The sequence below is a fragment of the Oryctolagus cuniculus genome, chromosome 9 (genome assembly GCF_051225735.1).
Source record: "Oryctolagus cuniculus isolate XC-2025 breed Fujian yellow rabbit chromosome 9, ASM5122573v1, whole genome shotgun sequence".
Lineage (NCBI taxonomy): Eukaryota > Metazoa > Chordata > Mammalia > Lagomorpha > Leporidae > Oryctolagus > Oryctolagus cuniculus.
Genome location: NC_142875.1, coordinates 85717194 through 85736311, shown reverse-complemented (window position 1 = coordinate 85736311; position 19118 = coordinate 85717194). Strand labels below are relative to the sequence as shown.

At 45.8% G+C, this 19118-nt stretch overlaps 1 protein-coding gene across 1 annotated transcript; it reads left to right on the top strand.

The window, feature by feature from the left end:
• The first annotated feature begins 283 nt into the window (after nucleotides 1–283).
• POMP (proteasome maturation protein) lies at nucleotides 284–14935 on the top strand. The gene is made up of 6 exons (XM_008275217.5): nucleotides 284–340; nucleotides 2592–2689; nucleotides 3063–3123; nucleotides 6601–6702; nucleotides 11288–11381; nucleotides 14762–14935. Exons 1-6 carry the CDS (start codon nucleotides 338–340, stop codon nucleotides 14827–14829), a joined length of 426 nt encoding a protein of 141 aa, XP_008273439.1. The 5' UTR covers nucleotides 284–337; the 3' UTR covers nucleotides 14830–14935.
• The last annotated feature ends 4183 nt before the right edge of the window (nucleotides 14936–19118 follow it).

Genomic DNA, 19118 nt, shown 5'->3' with positions numbered 1-19118 from the left:
ACTCAACCCACATAGACCGCATTTACCCTGTGCAAACGGCAATGGCTATTAATAAAGCGGAGTCCGCGTCTTCCCTCCCCGCCGCACGTCTCGTCCCGAACCCGCCCTCCTCCCAGCCCACACCCTACTGCGCCCTTGGCCCTTGCTCCCTCGGGACAGCAAGCGTGGGAGCCTGGGCCCCGCGCGGCTCCCTCCCCGCACCCCGCGCCCTTCTTCCTTCCTCGCCCGGACGGACGCACTTCCGGCGGATGTAGCGGGGCGGCCCCCGGAAACGGAAGTGAGCGCTGGGGCAGGCTGACCGTCACGGGGCTGAGGCTCGTCGCTGAGCGGGTTGAAGATGGTGAGTGAGTGCCTGGGCAGCCCGAGGGCCAGGCGCCCCCGGGAGAATGGCCAGGCAGCAACGGATCGCTCCCCTCAGCCTGTCCCGCGGTAGTGGCGGCGGTAGCGTGGGGATGAGGCCGGCCTCGGAAGCCATGAGAATCTGTCGAGTCACGGGGTTGGGGCGGATGGTGGCCGTCGCCGGGCCCGGGTCTGACGCTAGTGTTGGAAGCAGCGATTGGGCTTTATCCTGTCCCTTCTCCCTGTCCGACTTTTCGCTTAGTTTGCGCCTTCCCAGCATGCCCAGGGCCCTTCCCCGTGGTGGGTACGCGGAGCAGGAACGTTCCGTGGGGGTGGCGCCGCAGACTACACCGTCCCTGATGGGAAAACCTCCGCTAGCCCGGGGTCTGCAAGCCACGGCCCCCGCCCACATCCCCGGCCCTTGTAGCTGGTTGATAACCACAATTGTAGAGCGCATTTGTATAACCCGGTTTTACTCCACAAACACCTATGAGAGTATGCAAGGGTGGGGGGGAGAGGGGTGGGAATCAGAGTTACTCCTAGTTTGCCAGGGTCTTTTCCTAATCCACCATGACTGCTTGTAGGGGGGGAGTTGGAACCTGTTGTTCAAGTCCTTCGATTCTGGACTAAGGATTCTGGGCTTTATCCTGCAGACATTGGTGAATGAATGAAAACTTCTGTAGTAGTTGTTAGTGGAAGGGGCGCTGTGTTTTAGGAAGCCTTGCTGCGCAGACCTGGAAAATGAGTGAGTGTAAGATAGCAGGACCTCCTAGACTGCTGTTGGAATCCTCCATTTGTGAGAGTCTGGACCAGATAAAATATCTGGCCAAATAAAATACGTGTGAGTCATGGAATGAATAAAGATGTTGGCTTCTTAGCTCGCCCAGCATAGTATATCAGACTCATTAACCAACTGCCTGTAGCTATGTCACGTTTTTCCGCAAAATTGCAGGGTTATTGTACTTGAAAAGTCGTGATTTAAGGTCAGCATCCTGTGTTTTACCTGTGTCACACTACATTTTATTTAACCTTGTTTTTATTAGATTAAGCCCTTGGGAAGTAGACATGTTCTCAGCACCTAGCAGGTTACTTAATACATAAAAGGTGCCCAGTAAGTATTTGGTGATTGCAAGTTTTATAGTGCAGAAGTGTAGTTGATTATGCATCAGTGTAATTCCCTGCAAATCAGATTTTATTTTGTTTTATCCTATCCTGATTAGATAAATTCATTTTTTATAGTTAGTGCTTGCCTCTTATAGAAGCTAAAGACTTCCTGAAAGTCCCCCTTTTTCTTTGGTTCTATGACCTCTCTTTTCTAGCTATTCTGGCTGTTGTTAATCCCATTTCTTTGGCTCTTTCTTTGTCCGTAAGGAATGATATTCCCCAGGATTCAGTCCTCAACCTTTTCCTTCTTTGTTAAACATCCCAACCTAAGGGAGCGTTGTTGCCAGTGAAAGCAAACATGATCATAACGTAAGCCTTCTGAGACTCAATTGCATAAGACCCAAATTTCTGTGCATCTGAGGCTTACCGTTTTTTCATATTCTCAGCCCTTACTTCTGCCCCATTCATCCAGATATTTGGCCAGTCATTCCAGACTACTTGTAGCTTGTTCTCTTACACAGTTGACCCTCCATGTCCCCAGGTTCTGCATCCTCAAATTCAGCCAATGCTGGGTCAGAAATATTAGGGGAAAAAAATTATGTCTGTACAGTACAGAATATGTACAGACTTTTTTTTTCCTTTGTCATTATTTCCTAAACGATGTTATATAACAACTATTTACATTGTATTAAGTATTATAAGTAATCTTGAGATGGTTTTAAAGGTTAGGGGAGGATATGGATAGGTTACTTGGAAATAGTGCACCTTTTTATATTAGAGACTTGAGCATCTGTAGAGCTTGGTAGTTGAAAGGAGTCCTGGAAACAATCTCCCATGGATGCTGAGGGAGAACTAATATTTTCATACTTTTATGCATATTGTTATTTCTTTTCTTGGAATGCCTTTCAGTTTGGCAGTCCAGGAGTCCTCTCCACCCCGAAATTTGGTTCTTACACCACACATGCCCCTCTGCAGTAATGCTCAAAGCCTGTAATTATTTGCCTATAGGCTCTTTGAGGGCAGAGACCTTATCTTTTCCTTCTACTGCTTAAACAGTGTTTTTTTTTTTTTTTCTGTCAGTGTTCAGTGTATGTGTGCTTAGTATCTGTTTTGTGTTTAATAATAGTGTTTTTTTATTTGTGTTGTAGAATGCCAGAGGACTTGGATCTCAGCTGAAGGACAGTATTCCAGTCACTGAACTTTCAGCGAGTGGGCCCTTTGAAAGTCACGATCTTCTTCGGAAAGGGTATGTGGAGAAATTGTGACTTCAGCTTTGTTAGAGTGAAATGCGTCTGTGAAACATACTTTATAATATTCTTTAAATACTTTGCTGTACCGTAAGTGTGTGTGTGATCTGGGACGTGGTAAACAGTAACAGCATGGGCTAGGGAAGAGTCCGGGCTGTTTCCTGCGGTGGAAGAAGCTGGTCGTTCCAGGATAGGATAGTTTGGTGTGTAGTCGTGTGAATTCCTGGAACTGTCTCCACAGCTGCAGTACAGAGCAGTTTCATCCCACCCGAGTAGCTGGCTCGCATCCTGGCGTTCTGGTCAGACCCTTGATGTGTACAGTTTTGATCTTAGTACTGTGATATTTACTGTCTCTGTTTTTTTTTTTTCCAGCTTTTCTTGTGTGAAAAATGAACTTTTGCCCAGTCACCCTCTTGAATTATCAGAAAAAAATGTAAGTATGTTGCCTATTTTTATTGATACTTGGATGGTTTCATTTTAGTAAAACAATTCTGCTGCTAAAGCTTTGACTGTGAAGAATATGAGGTCTTATTTTCCACCTCCTTATAGGGTAGGCTTTCAAATTATTATACTGTTTTACTAAAAGTCCCTTTCTATGCATCCTTTCCTATCTTTTTTATGTACATCTCTAAAGATTGGTCCACCTCTCAATTCCTCTCAGAATAATTTTCTCATCTGATACTTGTGTTTTCTTATGCATTTTTCCCTTGATACTTTTACTGTTGATCTCCAAAGCCATATCTCTAGCCTTGAACTCTTTCTCAGGTTGTGCCTCTCAAAGTTAGTAAGGAATATATCCACCAGGCACAGTAGGTGCACAGATGTGACATAATCCCTTCCTTATGGAATATACATTTTAGTAGGGAAGACAGGCCAGCGCCGCGGCTCACTAGGCTAATCCTCCGCCTAGCGGCGCCGGCACACCAGGTTCTAGTCCCGGTTGGGGCGCCGGATTCTGTCCCGGTTGCCCCTCTTCCAGGCCAGCTCTCTGCTGTGGCCAGGGAGTGCAGTGGAGGATGGCCCAGGTGCTTGGGAGACCAGGAAAAGCACCTGGCTCCTGGCTCCTGCCATCGGATCAGCGCAGTGCGCCGGCCACGGCGGCCATTGGAGGGTGAACCAACGGCAAAGGAAGACCTTTCTCTCTGTCTCTCTCTCTCACTGTCCACTCTGCCTGTCAAAAAAAAAAAAAAAAAATAGGGAAGACAAGCAGTTGAGAAGAGACTTCATAATGTGCTGAAGAGGGCCAGGAATGGGGCAGCCACCCATGCGTTGGGCCTTTGGAGGGCTTTGTAGAGGAGGGGACGTTGGAACAGTTTAAGGCCAGTATTTACCAGGTGTGTACTCAGAAGCCACTCCCACTCATAGGAGATAATAAATGTAGATGTTCCAAAGGCAAATTAAATGTTTTAGAGTATGTTTAGGGCAAGAAGAAGGAGTAGATCACTACAGAAAGATGGCAAAATGTGACCGAGGTAACTGAAATATTGTCAAGGCTGTTTTCTGTTGTTTTTATTGTTGGGGTCTTTGTTTTGTTTTGTTTTTGCCTTTTTAGCAAAAGGAAATACTTTTCTATAAGAAAGAGTAGAATACATGATGTAATTATGCAGTTGTGGTTCAGATAAGAAAATCAAGGAGCTCTTAGTTTGCTTTAATTGCATTCAGGTTTCAGGCTCAGAGGAGATTTACATGCATATGAATATGAGCACGTATGATTTTAAAACCATGCTGATCACCTCTGAGGAAGGTGGAGAAATAGTCCACATTTCTAAAAGGGATAAAACTGAAAAAATGTAGATTATCTGTGGTAGCATTGGTTCCTGGCAGTGTTCTTAGTGGGTTACTAAGGAGGTGACCGTGACTGTTTACTAAAGTAAGTGGTGATTTCCAGCACCTAAGTGAGCTTAAAAAACGGTAGTCTTAATTCACTCTTTTATCAAATTACCACATGAGTTCATCAAGGGGAGGAGTGATCTGACAGGGTAAGCATGATGATAAGGGGCGGATTGTGGGCTGACTGAGAGGGCTGCAGAGCAGAATGATTTGCTTGACAGCTGTACTGAGCGGTGACTAAGGAATTGTTGGTTTACAGGGAGTGTTTAGGTAGGGGTCTTGAGCCTCTACATGTCTCAGAGAGCAGGGTGACTACTAGGAAAGACTTGAGGAGAGCATCAGAAATATAAGTGAGGTTTTTTGGGGAAAAGCCTAGTAGTTCATTTCGAGGAATAATTGAACTGTGTTGCTGATGACAAAATGGACCAATAGGCCAAGGTGAAACTTTCAGAAAAAGTTATAGGGGTGAGTGTGAAGTTCTGCATCTGGGTCCAGATACAGCAAGTTACACATTTGTAGGAAGATGAACCTGACTTCGTATGTAAGAAGCTGCAATGGCTGGAGACATTTTTGATTATCACAAGTGGTGTGACTCGGGTGGGATGTTAATACCAGTAATGATTGAGTAGATACTAGAGATACCTCCGAACGCCCTAAAATGCGCAGGACAGCCCCCAACCCAAACAAAGAATTGCCTGGCTTAAAATGTCAGTGTTGCCAAAAGTTGAGAAACCCTGACCTATATGTAATGTTTTTCTCACGGCGTTGTAACCTCCTCTAGGGTAGACCAGTAGGTCTGGGTTTGTGTTTTGTGTGTGTGTGTGTGTGTGTGTGTGTGTTTTTTTGATAGGTAGAGTTATAGACAGTGAGAGAGAGAAAGGTCTTCCTTACGTTGGTTCACTCCCCAAATCAAATGGCCGCTACTGCTGGTGCTGCACTGATCTGAAGCCAGGAGCCAGGTGCTTCTTCCTGGTCTCCTGTGCGGGTACAGGGGCCCAAATACCTGGGCCATCCTCTACTACCCTCCCGGGCCACAGCAGAGAGCTGGACTGGAAGAGGAGCAACCAGGACTAGAACCCGGTGCCCATATGGGATGCCGGTGCTGCAGGCGGAGGATTAACCAAGTGAGCATGGTACCGGCCCCTTGGTCTGTTTTGTATTTTGCCACAGAGCCTAATTCTGCATGTTCTATGAATTTGTATGTTGGTTGATAATTGTGGTTTTAATATCACATTAAAAGGTGAATGTATTCAGAGAGAGAGATATCTTCCATCTGTTGGTTCACTCCCCCAATGACTGCAATGGCTGGGGCTGGGCCAGGCCAAAGCCAAGATCTTGGAGCTTCACTGGGTCTCCCACGTGGGTGTAGGGGCCCAAGCACTTGGGATGTCTTCTGCTGCTTTCCCAGGCACATTAATAGGGAGCTAGATCAGAAGTAGCACATCCAGGACTAGATCCCATATGGGATGCCGGCACTGCAGGTCCCAGCTTAACTAGCTATGCCCCAGCACTTTCATACTCAGTAATTCACAATTTTTATTAGTGCATGTTATATTTTCTGCATTCCAAATTATTTATGCCTTTTCTCTACTTGCTTTGCAGTGCTTCTATTCAAAGTTACTTAAATAATGAATATGCCTTGTAAATACACTTGTAATATGTAATACACTATAGTTTTTTTTTGACAGGCAGAGTGGACAGTGAGAGAGAGAGAAAGGTCTTCCTTTTAGCCGTTGGTTCACCCTCCAATGGCTGCCGTGGCCAGTGCGCTGCGGCCGGCAGAATCCGGCACCCCGACCGGGACTAGAACCCGGTGTGCCGGCACAGCTAGATGGAGGATTAGCCTAGTGAGCCGCGGTGCCGGCCAATACACTATAGTTTTATGAATCTAAAATTTAGTCATTTTACACTGGAAGTATACTGCTATTGCTGTTTCAAATATATGCATGTGTTCTAAAATGTGTCAAAAGTTGGGTACTTTGTTATTGGTATAAAAATCCTTTAAGTAAGTATTGTGTTATACATGTATCACTGCCAACTATGAAAGCTGAACATTATAAAGTTACATTGTCATTTGTAGTTCCAGCTCAACCAAGATAAAATGAACTTTTCCACACTGAGAAACATCCAGGGTCTGTTTGCTCCACTGAAACTACAAATGGAATTCAAGGCCGTGCAGCAGGTGAGTGTGTGGACTCAGTTATGCACGTGTTCAGGGTGTTGGTATCCTGTGGTCATAAGGACTTTTCCATGACATAACAGCTATTCAAGCCTTCCCTCAGCTCCCATGCAGCTGTTCTCCTTTCCCCCTTTTTAGGGTGTGACCATGATTCTTCATGGAGGAAAAAGTCACTAAATGGAAAACTCTAATTTTTGGTTCAGTATCTAAAAATATCTATCTATTTTCATGTTTTTCTGCCTTTTTTTTTTAAGGAGACCTTCATATTTTATTGAGGATTTCTTTTAAAGATATATTTACTTGTTTGAAAGGCAGCAAAATGACGAGGGTGAGGGGGGAGACAAAGAAAATCTCCCTTCTGCTGGTTTTTAGCCCACATGGCTGCAGTGGCTGGTTCAAAGCCACGATGAAGCCAGGAGCCAGGAATCACATCTGTATGTGGGTGCAGGGGCCCAAGTACTTGGGCCGTATTCTGCTGCTTTCCCAGTCACATTAGCAGGAAGCTGGATCAGGAGTGGAGCTACTGGGACTCAAAGTGGCACTCCGATATAGGATGCTGGCTTCTCAAGTAGCAGCCCTCGTGTTTTTCTGCTCTTTGTGGGTTCCACTGAACTTGCGATGACTCTCAGGGTACAAGTAGAGGTGCCGAGTGTGTAATCTGTATAGCTGACTATATCTGTGGTGAAGGACTAAGTGTGTCTCCCCAAGTGTGTGAGAATCATCCCCAGCCCTGTGCTCTGGCTTCTGCCATATCGCGTGCTTCAGGGATACCTTCAGCACCTCCCTCTTGCTCTGTCTCAGCAGCAGCATTTCTGTGTCTTTGAAACTTACAGTCTTTTCAAGCAAAACAAGAATTGTATCAAACCTGAATCCCTGCTAGCAGCTTCTTTCATTGTTCTATTGTCCTTCACCCCTTTTTCATTCTACCCATTGTGTTCTGGCTCGCATCAGTCACACCAAGGAAGCTGCTTCTAACTAGTAAAGACTTTCCCTGCTTGCTTTACTTGGTTTCTCTGCAGCACTTGGCACTAATTGAGCGCCTGCCTTCTTCCTTGGCTTTGGAAACACTTTTCCTGATGTCCGCTGTCCTTCTGAACTTCATTATCAGGTGTCTCTGAAGGTTCCTTGTCCCCTTCCCTCCCTGTTTCCTTCCTGTTCATACAGCTGTAGTCATTAGCATTTATATGCTGCTGTTTCCCCAGTTAAAATCCTCAGGAGCGGCAAACCTAGAGGCTTTTCCTAAGGGAGGTTCCACAGGCACCTCACATCTGACTGCATAGTACAGAGTAACTCACTGCTCACATACTCCTTACCACGTGCAGATAGGTTCTGCCTGAGGCAGAGGGGGGACTGTTCATCTTGGTTCTTACCCAGTACCTTGTCCCAGCCCACTCCCTCCCCCAAGCCTAAATATCTGGTTAGTTATTTGATTTTAACATTGGTTCTCACCCCTGGTGTGCTTCGTTTAGATTATTTTAACACTTACCCTTCCAGCTTCATGGTTCACACTCTGTAGTGGAAATAATCTTTGTAAAACAGAAATTTGATCAAGTCACTCTCCCATTTTGCCATTAAAATAAAAGGCAACTCCTTAACAGTTGGTGTTTTTAAATTGGCTTCTCCTTCCTTCCCACCATATTCCGTACCCTGCTAAACTACTTGACATTTCCTGATTATGTTCTTTCACCTCTTTATTTTGCACGTTTGCTACTAGTGTGGATTCCTTTCTCTGACTTAGTTAAAATTCTTTCAGTAAATTCCATTAGTGTCGTTAATTGTATTGGCTAAATCCTTCTGAAAGCTACTTTATTTCCTCCAAGAAAAAGCTCTAAAAAGCACGAAGCTTTAAGTCAAAATAACCTGGGCCTGAATCTTGGCTCCAACATCCGGTCTTAAAAATTCACGTGAGTTAAGAGACCTTTCCAAACCTCGTGTTTTTTCCTTGTTCTTAATGTGAAGTGGAGAGAGCAGTAAGAACAGCATGGGGTTATTCTGAAGAAGAAATGAAATGACACGCGTGGCACAGAATTGTCAGCTTCCCCTTTGATTTCCTGTCGCTTGGATTTCAGCTGCGTATTGCTCATATTTTGGACCTAAGTTTTAATCCCATGTGATCCAAAAATCTTTGCCCGGAATTCTGAGCCTTTTCTCTTGATCCCTGGATCCCTGTACTTTTGCAGTTCTTGCTTGTTGAGATGTATAATCGTTTTTGCTCCTCCTGCTTGTTTGTTTGTTTGAAAGGCTGAGAATGAGAGCGAGAGAGGGAGAGTAAGCAAGCTCCCACCCACTGATTCCCTCCCCAAATGCCTGCAGCAGCTGAACTCAGCCAAGCCAAAGCCAGGAGCCTGGAACTCAGTCTGCCTCCCACATGGGTAGCAGGGACTCAAGTAATGGAGTCATTACCTGTTTGCCTCCCGAGGGTTTTCATGAGCAGGAAGCTGGGACCCGGAGCGGAGCCAGGACTCAAACCCAGCAGTGCAATAGGGGATGAGGGCATCCCAAGCAGCATCTGGCCTGCTGCACCCCATGCCCATTTGTCTTCCCTGCACGTGACACCTTCTCTGGGCGGCACCTCTGATACCACCTGCCAGACCCCTTGCGTCTGGTGCAGTTTACAAGCTCCTGTTTTTCATTTCTTCCTCCCCCCAACTTTCCTTCTCCCTCCGCCCTTTTTCACACTTGCAAAGATTTAAATCTGTAGGCCAACGTTTATTGAAAATAACATCTTTAGTCTGGATACCTTTTTTTGGAATGAGGGGAAACTCTGAGCATAACTCCCTGCTTAGGTTCTAAAGGTATGATTATCTGTAAAATGCTAGTACCATTTGACCCTGAACCACCTGTTGCTCTCTTGGTAGTCTTCTGGCAATATCCCATATTATCTGCAATTGTAACTGCTGGATAGCTAATAGAACAGAGAAACTGGAAACTTGGTTAGGTGCGTTCAAGTTTGTCGAGGAGCTGCCATGTGCCAGTGACTACTTATGTACTGCACCACCCCACAGTATCTTGTTTCACAGAGGAGGAAGCGGGCTGAGAGGGGTCAGGTAACTTGCACAATCCGTGAGCTGGGAAAGTGATGAGGTCAGACTTGAACCCACATCTTTCTGCTCCCGGAGCCTGTGCTTCTGTCCATTATCCTGTACGTAGATAACAGTCTGCAGGAGGTGTGTTGATTACTTGAAGCAGTTCAAAGCAGTCTACAAAGTGAACTAATCTGTTTACTAAGTAAAACAGTGCTTTCACTGAGTCAGGATTTTTTTTTTTAAGATTTATTTACTTGAGAGGCAGAGTTACAGATGGAGGGAGAGACAGAGAGAGAGGTCTTCGATCTGCTGATTCACTCCTCAGGGCCACAATAGCCGGAACTGGGCCAATCCAAGGCCAGGAGCCAGGAGCTTCTTCCGGGTCTCCCACACGAGTGCAGGAACCCAAGCACTTGGGCCATCTTTTTCTGCCATCCCAGGCCATAGCAGAGAGCTGGATTGGAAGTGGAACAGCTGGGACTCCAACTAGTGCCCATGTGGGATGCCGGTTCTATAGGAGTATGCTTAACCTACTATACCACAGTGCTGGCCCCAGGGTCAAAATTTCTTTAGGAATTTGATCATCTCTTGTATGTCAGAAATGAGATACAATGTTAGGCTCTGTGATTTTGTGTTTTATGTGATGTGTGCTCTGGTTTTCCTAGACAGGAGCAAAGCCTCAAAATATTTGTAGATGTGGCAAGATTAAGTCAATAAAAGCTACAGTTTTACAGTGTTGGCATTTTCACTAGAGCTTTGAGAATTTTTTTTTCTTGAAGATTTATTTGTTTATTTGAAGGGCAGCAGAGCAATACAGATCTTCCATCTGCTGACTCACTCACCAAATACCCACAATTTCCAGGCCAAAGCTGGGGCCAGGAATTCTATCCTTGGTTTCCCACATGGGTGGAGGGACCCAAGCACCCAGGAGGGCATCTGCTGCTGCCTTCCCAGCTGCATTAGCAGGGAGCTGGATCAGAAGTGGAGCAGATAGACCTTGAACTGGCATTCTGAGATGGGATGCCAGTGTTGCAAGTGACAGCTTAGCCTACATGGTGCCGGCTCCTTGAGAGATATTTTATTTATTTTTTGACAGGCAGAGTTGACAGTGAGAGAGAGAGAGAGACAGAGAGAAAGGTCTTCCTTTTTCCGTTGGTTCACCCCCCCAAGAGGCCGCTACGTCCGGCGCGATGTGCTGATCTGAAGCCAGGAGCCAGGTGCTTCCTCCTGGTCTCCCATGTGGGTGCAGGTGCCCAAGGACCTGGGCCATCCTCCACTGCACTCCCAGGCCACAGCAGAGAGCTGGACTGGAAGAGGAGCAACTGGGACAGAATCCGGTCCCCCAACCGGGACTAGAACTCCAGGGTGCCTGCGCCGCAGGCAAAGAATTAGCCTAGAGAGAGATATTTTGAAACTTGGTATCTAAAATATGAGCTGGTGTTTTTCTCCACAAAGTAACTTGATATTTGACTTAGTTTTGTGACTCAGAATGAAGAACATGGAATTAGATTGTACTTGTATTTTTTTCCCCTTACCCTTGCCCTTTCATTCTTTTCCCGAAGGTTCAGCGTCTTCCGTTTCTTACAAGCTCAAACCTCTCACTGGATATTTTGAGAGGTAATGATGAGACTATTGGATTTGAAGATATCCTTAATGGTAAGTATCATTCAGACCTTTTTATGGAACTCATGTTATATATAAGGTGGGAACAGCCCAATAAAGCAGAATCTACAGTAAGAGAAAATGTAATGGCAACAGCTGTTCCCCATTTTTTAAAAGTGAAGATTATTTGTGATATTCTAAGATAGTCATTTCAGTGAAGTAATGCTCATCATATATTCATGTCCTGAGCATCAACTCTGGTATGTCAGCCTAATACGATATTCCTAATACGATATTCAGTATTCTTGTTTGTGAGAGAAGTCTCATTTTAAAGTGACTGGAACAAATACGATAAAAGATTTCTTTAAACATAGCCCCCAAATGTAAGTGAGCGGTGAGTAAAAAGAAGAATTTTTCACTTTTCACAAAATACTTGGAATGACTGTGGTTATGTAGAGATGAATAACTTTTAAGCAAGAACAATGCATGCAGCATCCTCTATTTCTTTGGTCCTGCGGAAGATAAACAAATACAGCCCTGCCCCATCTTGCCTCTGTGTGTTACCTCCCAGCGGAGCAGGAGAAAGAGCAGCCCAGCAGGATTAAGTCTAATTCGTTTTGCTTGGCTGCTGATGTCCGGTAAGGAAACGCTGTGGACACAACAGAAGTCTAGAGGGCCTCCTCTTTCAGAGTCTTCCCTGAGGGAATTTTTGAGTAAAGGAAAACGTGGGATTCCTAAGCTTATTGCATTGAATTTAGACCTCATATAAAACTAGGAAGGATGTAAATGCTTACATATACTTTTAATTAGTTCTACAAATGAGCCCATGTGAGACTCTGCTTCCGTAAGTTTCTGTAAAGGAAGGGAGACTCAGCACTTACTCATCAAGTACTTATGTGTCAGGGCGGGGAGTGCTCTGAGGAGACAGCAAGCATCTGTGCTTTCCAGGGGAGAGGCAGATGTTAAACAGACACGGTTATCCACTGTGGTAAACCCGAGGAATACAAAGGGTGCTGTTGTGTTAGGAGAGACGGTGCCTCTGGGAATGGAACACGTGCGGTCGTTCGTGCAGAGTAAACGGGTTAGTGGGACTGCTAGCCGAGGGAGCAATATCTTAGCCAGAAGAAGCGATGCATGTTCAGGGTCTCCGTCCTGAGAATAGCTCAAGAACCGCAGGGCGTGGGGTCTTACTCCAGTTACAGGCTGATGAGCCAGCCTGCTGTGGTTACACGGATGCTGGCAGCAGACACAAGACCCTGGAGTCGAAGAGCAGTTTCTTGCTCAAAGCAGGAGCAGTAGCCAGATGACCAGAGTTTCCATTGGCTCCCTGAGCCCCACCTCCTTCAGGGCAGGTGAGGCCTGCGTGTAGGGTGTATTTCGTTACAAGAGAGGGACGTGAGTGCTCTTAGAACAGGCAGTAAACCTGCCTCTCCCGTGCTGCTCTGCCTGCTGAGACTGCTCACTTCAAAGCTGCCCTGAAGAGAGTCCCGAACAGAGCCAGCCAGCCTCTGCAGACATGAGAACTGTGGGAGGCCGGCCGAGAATCGTCTACCCCTCACATAAGAGCGCTTCGAGAAGACCCGTAGGACTGGGGTGTTGAGCGGAGTGCAGAGAGGGGAATAAGATGAGGTCAGAAACGTAGACAGGGAACACGTGAGCTCAGGCCTGCAGACCAGCAAAAGAAGTTTGGAATTTATTCGGGACGCAATGAAAACCCTTGAGTATTGTGCAGCAGGGTTGTGGATGTGGTATAATTTCATGTTTGGAGAGATCACTAGGCACCTGGCTGTCTTTCCTTGCATCTGTGAGGTAGACAGACACTAGCTGGAAAGATCCCTCCCCAGGGTAGGTGATTTTGATCACTGTGGGGCCACTGTGCTGTCCTTGGGGGTGGTTCCCCCATTGTGGGACCTGACTGTACAGTATGCAGGTGACTGTGGCTTCACCTCAGGGCCTTGTGTTCGCTGTGCTTTCTGCTTGCAGTGTTTCCCCTCAGTGTTCAGTTCTCAGCTGAAAGGTGGCTTTTTTCTACCGACAGTAGTCCCTAGTTGTGCGTCACTTTACCTCACCTTCATTCTTCCCATAATCCTTCTCTTATGTTTGCTATTTGTCCTCCTCAACTTAAATGTAAGCCTCTTGAGAACTGGGCTTTGTCTCAGAACTGTTGTGTCCTGGTGCCAGCTAAGGTGCTGGAGCCACAGTCAGGGTGTGAAGTGCTTGCTGACCACGTTTTCCTCAGCACCTTGGACCCAGAATTCAGTGTGAGTCCACGAGGGTGTCATTTGTTCACCTGAACATTGTCTGAAGGCTATTAAAGTTCGGAGATGATGACATTGTTGCCTGTTTGTGGGTGAAGTGCTTGGCCAGGTCAGTTCTGCACACTTTACCAGGTGGGGAAGAGCATGTGTGGAGAAGATCAAGGCAAGTCAAATGCAGACTTTCTTGGTGCTGGCAAGGGCCTGTCCTGCGCTCCAATCCCTCACTTAACGATGAGTAAGCGGAGGCTGACAAGAGGTTCCAGTCTGCAGGCCGGCGCGTTGCTCACGTGGTGTTCTGTCACCAGAACAATCAATCAAAAATGATGTGTTTCATAAGTGTGTACTTTATTAAAGTAAGTCAGAAGCTTAAAAGTAGTTTAAAAGGATGTTGTCGTTACATAAATGAATATATTCTCTGTAAGAATAGAATTCTTTTTTTTAAAGATTTATTTATTTATTTGAAAGTCAGAGAGAGAGAGAGAGAGAAAGATCTTTCATCCAATGGTTCACTCCCCATTTGGCCGCAACGGCAGGAGCTTCGCCGACCTGAAGCCAGGAGCCAGGAGCTTCTTCTGGGTCTCCCACGTTTGTGTGGGGGCCCAAGGACTTGGGCCATCTTCTACTGCTTTCCCAGGCCATGGCAGAGAGCTGGATCAGAAGTGGAGCAGCCGGGTCTTGAACCAGCGCCCATATGGGATGCTGGCACTTCAGGCCAGGGAATTAACCCACTGTGCCACAGCACCAGCTCCAAGAATATAATTCTTACAACATTAGAAACTCAGTCATTAACCCTTCCCTCATTCCACAGTTACCTGCTGCTTTAGGCTGTGTCCTGGCAGACCTTTTTCTGTGTCTCCACACAAATAGATGTAGTCGGAAAATATTCGCTGTTGCCTTGGATTTTTCTTACCACAGTTGATATCATGTTGTATCCACCTTATAGAATCAGTGCAGGGGTTAATGCATGCTCAAGCTGGGGAATGTTTTCACTGCCCCCAGAAAGTTCCTTGATCCCTTCGCAGGCAGTGCTACCGCCCAGCCCCAGGCAACTCCTAGTCTGTTTTCTGTTACTTTGGATTACTTTTGACTGTTCTGGATTTCCATGTAAGTAGAAAATCATTGAATTTATTATTTTTTTCAGAATCTTTGGAAATGTTTGTTTCTGTTTGCTTTCAGATCCATCACAAAGTGAACTGATGGGAGAACCACACTTGATGGTGGAACATAAACTCGGTTTACTGTAATTCAGTGCTCTGTCCATGAAAACAGAAGAGCTGCATCTTGTTTATACCTGTCTTCTTGCTATAATTTGATGTATACAGCATTAAAAAATACTGACACATTTGAGAATTTTTGCCTCAGCAGTCTCAGTATCTTTGAAGTTATTTGGGTCTCTGGTTTGTGGCTTTGGAACAGTTCAAAGTACTTAAAATGATTTTATATCTCCTTTTTTATATTAAAACAGTAGTCTCCTGCGCATTTAAAATATGATTGCCCATGAATATTATAAAACTGTCTATAGATTCCAGCTCGGCCCAATGTTCAAGTGTTGCATAAAGTTAATTCTGAATAATCATTGTCAGTATTTAAGTCTGCAGACTTCATTACGGGCATCTTTCATAAAAGCGTTCATAATTGATTTCAGTGGCAGTACTTCATATTGACTCCAGTCTAAGAGACTTCACTTTGTCTTGTTTTGCTGTAAACCATTAATATTCAAAAGGTAATATTTGCTGTGTTGACGTTATTTTAGAGTGACAACTATTGTTTGATTCTTTCAGGTTGAAAAATATACACCCAGAGGTGTTAATTTTGGTCTTGTCTTTAAAGTGAAAAAAAAAAAACAGAAGGTATAAACTGCTAGTTTATTACAAGCAATACTGTTAAAACATTTTTTGTTACTAATTTATATAACCCAAGATGCTTAATTTTTAAAAACTATTAGAACATTTGTGTGTAAACTGCATCTATGAGCAAATTCCATAATAACTGACTTAAATCTTCCACATGATTGCTCTTTCTTATGTTCTTTATGAATGTGATATATGAAACTTGAGATTTTTAGAACATTAATGAATGGATCATCTTTCAGTAACTAAAAATACAGATTTTGCTGATCGGGTTTTAAAGAAGCCTCTTTATCAGGTAAGTGACTGATTTGAGATGCTTGACAGTGACTGGAGACTTTTGCAGAACAGCTTTGGGAGTGGACTGCTACTGGCATCTAGTGGGTGGAAGTAAGGAGTGCAGCTGAACTTCCTGTGAGGCACTGGACATTGATCTTTGTTCAGGTAACAAAGACACTAAAGGGAAATGATCTTAAAACTCCTAAGTCTTGTACATCTTAAAAAATAGTTACTAATGAATACCTCAGAGTCCACATTTTGTTTCCTGCAGCGAAGAATCACGTGGCTCACCAGAGTTGACGAGGTTGACAGGCCTTGAGATGAGCCAAATGATTCATTTTGTAAAATTTCTCTTTTGCTTCCTACTATTAAGCTTAAAATAATCCTTGTCAATGCAGCATTTGCCAACCCACTTCACGCATTTAATAATGAGAGATTCACTAATTGTTTCTGGAATCACTTAGCTGAAGAAATGGGAGGTTTCTTCTGCACCTGAGTTTCCTTCCTGAGGAAATAATGGATAGAGTTAAATGGGGGTCTGCTGTTGGGAGGTTGCCAGTCGCTGACTCCTTCCTGCTCCAGTGCAGCCCTTGTGTTCTCAGATGAAGTTCATGTTATTGCTTGTAGTCAGGGTCTCTAAGTAACTGGCATCAGACAGTTGGTGTTACGGGGAGCAAGACCCACAGCGATGTGGGAACTGGGATGAGTTACCAGGGGAGATAGGGTAGGCTGTGAGTGTTGGTTAGGAAATGAGCTATCTCTGGCAGGCAGTTGTACAATAGCTTTCTTATCTGATCACTTGAAATCACAGGCCCCTGTTACAGCAAGGATCTGGGCAACCAAAGTATGAAAAGGTCAGGATGCCAGAGTAGCTGCTTCCAACTGCATTGGGAAGTTGCAAACAAGTGACAGAACTGCAGATCTCCAAAGCACGCCTAAAGCAAGATCAGCGTCTCCAGCACCAGCACAGCTGGTGAGGTCACTGCCCCACCAGATCTGTTGTGAAACCTGGGCCTTTGGTTAGGACCAGGAGTACCCCCAAGCACAGAATGGAGTGGGCATACTCAGAAGGGTGTTCCCAAGGTGGGGGTGGAGGTCAGCTTAGCAGAGAAAACCAAATCCGGAGAAATCCAACATGCGCAAAGATATGTAGACTTCACGAATTTTTATCTGCAAAGAATTCAAGAACATGTGAAAAAAATACTCCCTGGATTTCCTAGAAGTCCTTGCTGGCTTGGGTTGAGACCAGGCCAAGGTTGTAAATGCTCCCAGGTGATTGGATTAGCCTAGAATAAAGCTTGGTGTTTGGATTAATTTGGATTAATGCTACTGCCTACCCCCAACTGTTTGAATAAAAAGAAGAGAGGGTTGAGAAGCACTCATTTAGGCCAGGGGTTTCCAGATCTGGATGTCAGTCACCTGGGGAGGTTTTTAAAATCCATTCCAGAAACTTTGGGCATCAGACTAGGGATTTTTTTTTTTTTTTTTTAATTTCCCCCAGGTAATTTTGGTGCACAGGCATTTCTCCAAAACACTGAACACAGGGCACCCTATTCTTACTCTTGGGATTTTTGACTGTTCAGTGAGCAATCAGAGAAGTACTCTCAGTCCATTAGTCTTCTATTACAGGGGTTATGAGTCCCAGGGATCCTGATGGATACCTGAAACGTTAAGGCCCCTTTATAACCAACAGCACTTCAGAAATGGCATGGTGGGGCAAGCACTGACGCTGCTTGAGACACCCGTGTCCCATACTGGCGTACCTGGCTTCAAGTGCCAGTGCCACTCCCAGTTCTGTCTTTCTGCTAATGCACAGTTTGGGAAGCAGCAGGTGATGGCTCGAGTAATTGGGTCACTGCCACCCTCGTGGGACACTCAGATTGAGTTCCAGGCTCCTGACTTCACTAGGCCCAGCCGTGATTATTTGGGCCATTTGACTAGTGAACCAGTGGAGGGGAGATCTGTCTGTCTTTTTGCTTCTCTTTTCTCTCTTTTACTTAAAGATTTATTTATCTGTTTATTTGAAAGAATTAGAGAGAGGGACAGATGGAGATCTTCCATCCAATGGTTCACTCCCCAGGTGGCTGCAATGGCCAGGGTTGGGCCAGGCCAAAGCCAGGAGCTGGAAACTTTATCCTGGTCTCCCACATGGGTGGCAGGGGCCCAAGCACTAGGGCCATGCATCTTCTGCTGCTTTTCCCAGGCCGTTAGCAAGGAGCTGGATTGGAAGTGGAGCAGAAAGACTTGAACTGGTGTCTGTATGGGATGCTGGCACTGCAGGCAGCAGCTTAACCCACTACATCACAATGCTAGCTCCCATCTTTGCCTTTTGAATATTTAATACATAAAAACAAAAGAAATAGGACCAGTGTTGTGGCGTAGCTGGTTAACTCACCACATGTGGTACTCATGTGTGTGTTGGTTCATGTCCCAGATGGGATGCCCTCCCAAGCCATCTCCCTGCTAATGTGCTTGGGAAAGCAGTGGGAGATGGCCCAAGTGCTCGGGCCCCTTGGCACTCACACGGGAGACCTAGGTGGAGTTCAGGGCTCCTGGCTTCAGCTTGGCCCAGCCCTGGCTGTTGTGGCCACCTGGGGAGTGAACCAGCAGTGCTCTCTCCTGTCTCTGTAACTGCCTCTCAAGTAAATAAATTTAAGAAAATAGGAGATGGCCGGCGCCATGGCTCACTAGGCTAATCCTCCACCTTGCGGCACCGGAACACCGGGTTCTAGTCCCAGTCGGGGCGCCGGATTCTGTCCCGGTGGCCCCTCTTCCAGGCCAGCTCTCTGCTGTGGCCAGGGAGTGCAGTGGAGGATGGCCCAAGTGCTTGGGCCCTGCACCCGATGGAAGACCAGGAGAAGCACCTGGCTCCTGCCTTCGGATCAGCGTGATGCGCCAGCCGCAGCGCGCCAGCCGCAGCGGCCATTGGAGGGTGAACCAACGGCAAAAGGAAGACCTTTCTCTCTGTCTCTCTCTCTCGCTATCCACTCTGCCTGTCAAAAAAAAAAAGTATATGTAGGGGCCAGCGCTGTGGCGTAGCTGGTTAAGCCTCTGCCTGCTGCATTGGCATCCTATGGGTGCCATTTGGAGTCCCAGATGCTCCTCTTCTGATTTCAGCTCTCTGCTATGGCCTGGGAAAGCAGTGGAAGATGGCCCAAATCCTTGGGCCCCTGCACCCACGTGGGAGACCTTTAAGTATCTCCTGGCTCCTGGCTCCAGCTCAGCTCAGCTCTGGCTGTTGCACCCATTTGGGGAGTGAACCAGTGGAATGGAAGACTTCTTTCTCTGGTTCTACTTCTTTCTGTAACTCTTTCAAATAAAAATACATAGGTAGCATATTTTGTAACTTACAGGGTGGCTTACTGTTGAAAGGTATCAGCTATATATTTCAGACTCATAAGGCATGA

What these genes read in the sequence shown, in the direction of transcription:
- POMP (XM_008275217.5), top strand. An exon ending in CACGATCTTCTTCGGAAAGG is followed by an intron (nt 2,690 to 3,062) that starts GTATGTGGAGAA and finishes TTTTTTTTCCAG; the next exon opens with CTTTTCTTGTGTGAAAAATG. An exon ending in TTGAATTATCAGAAAAAAAT is followed by an intron (nt 3,124 to 6,600) that starts GTAAGTATGTTG and finishes TGTCATTTGTAG; the next exon opens with TTCCAGCTCAACCAAGATAA.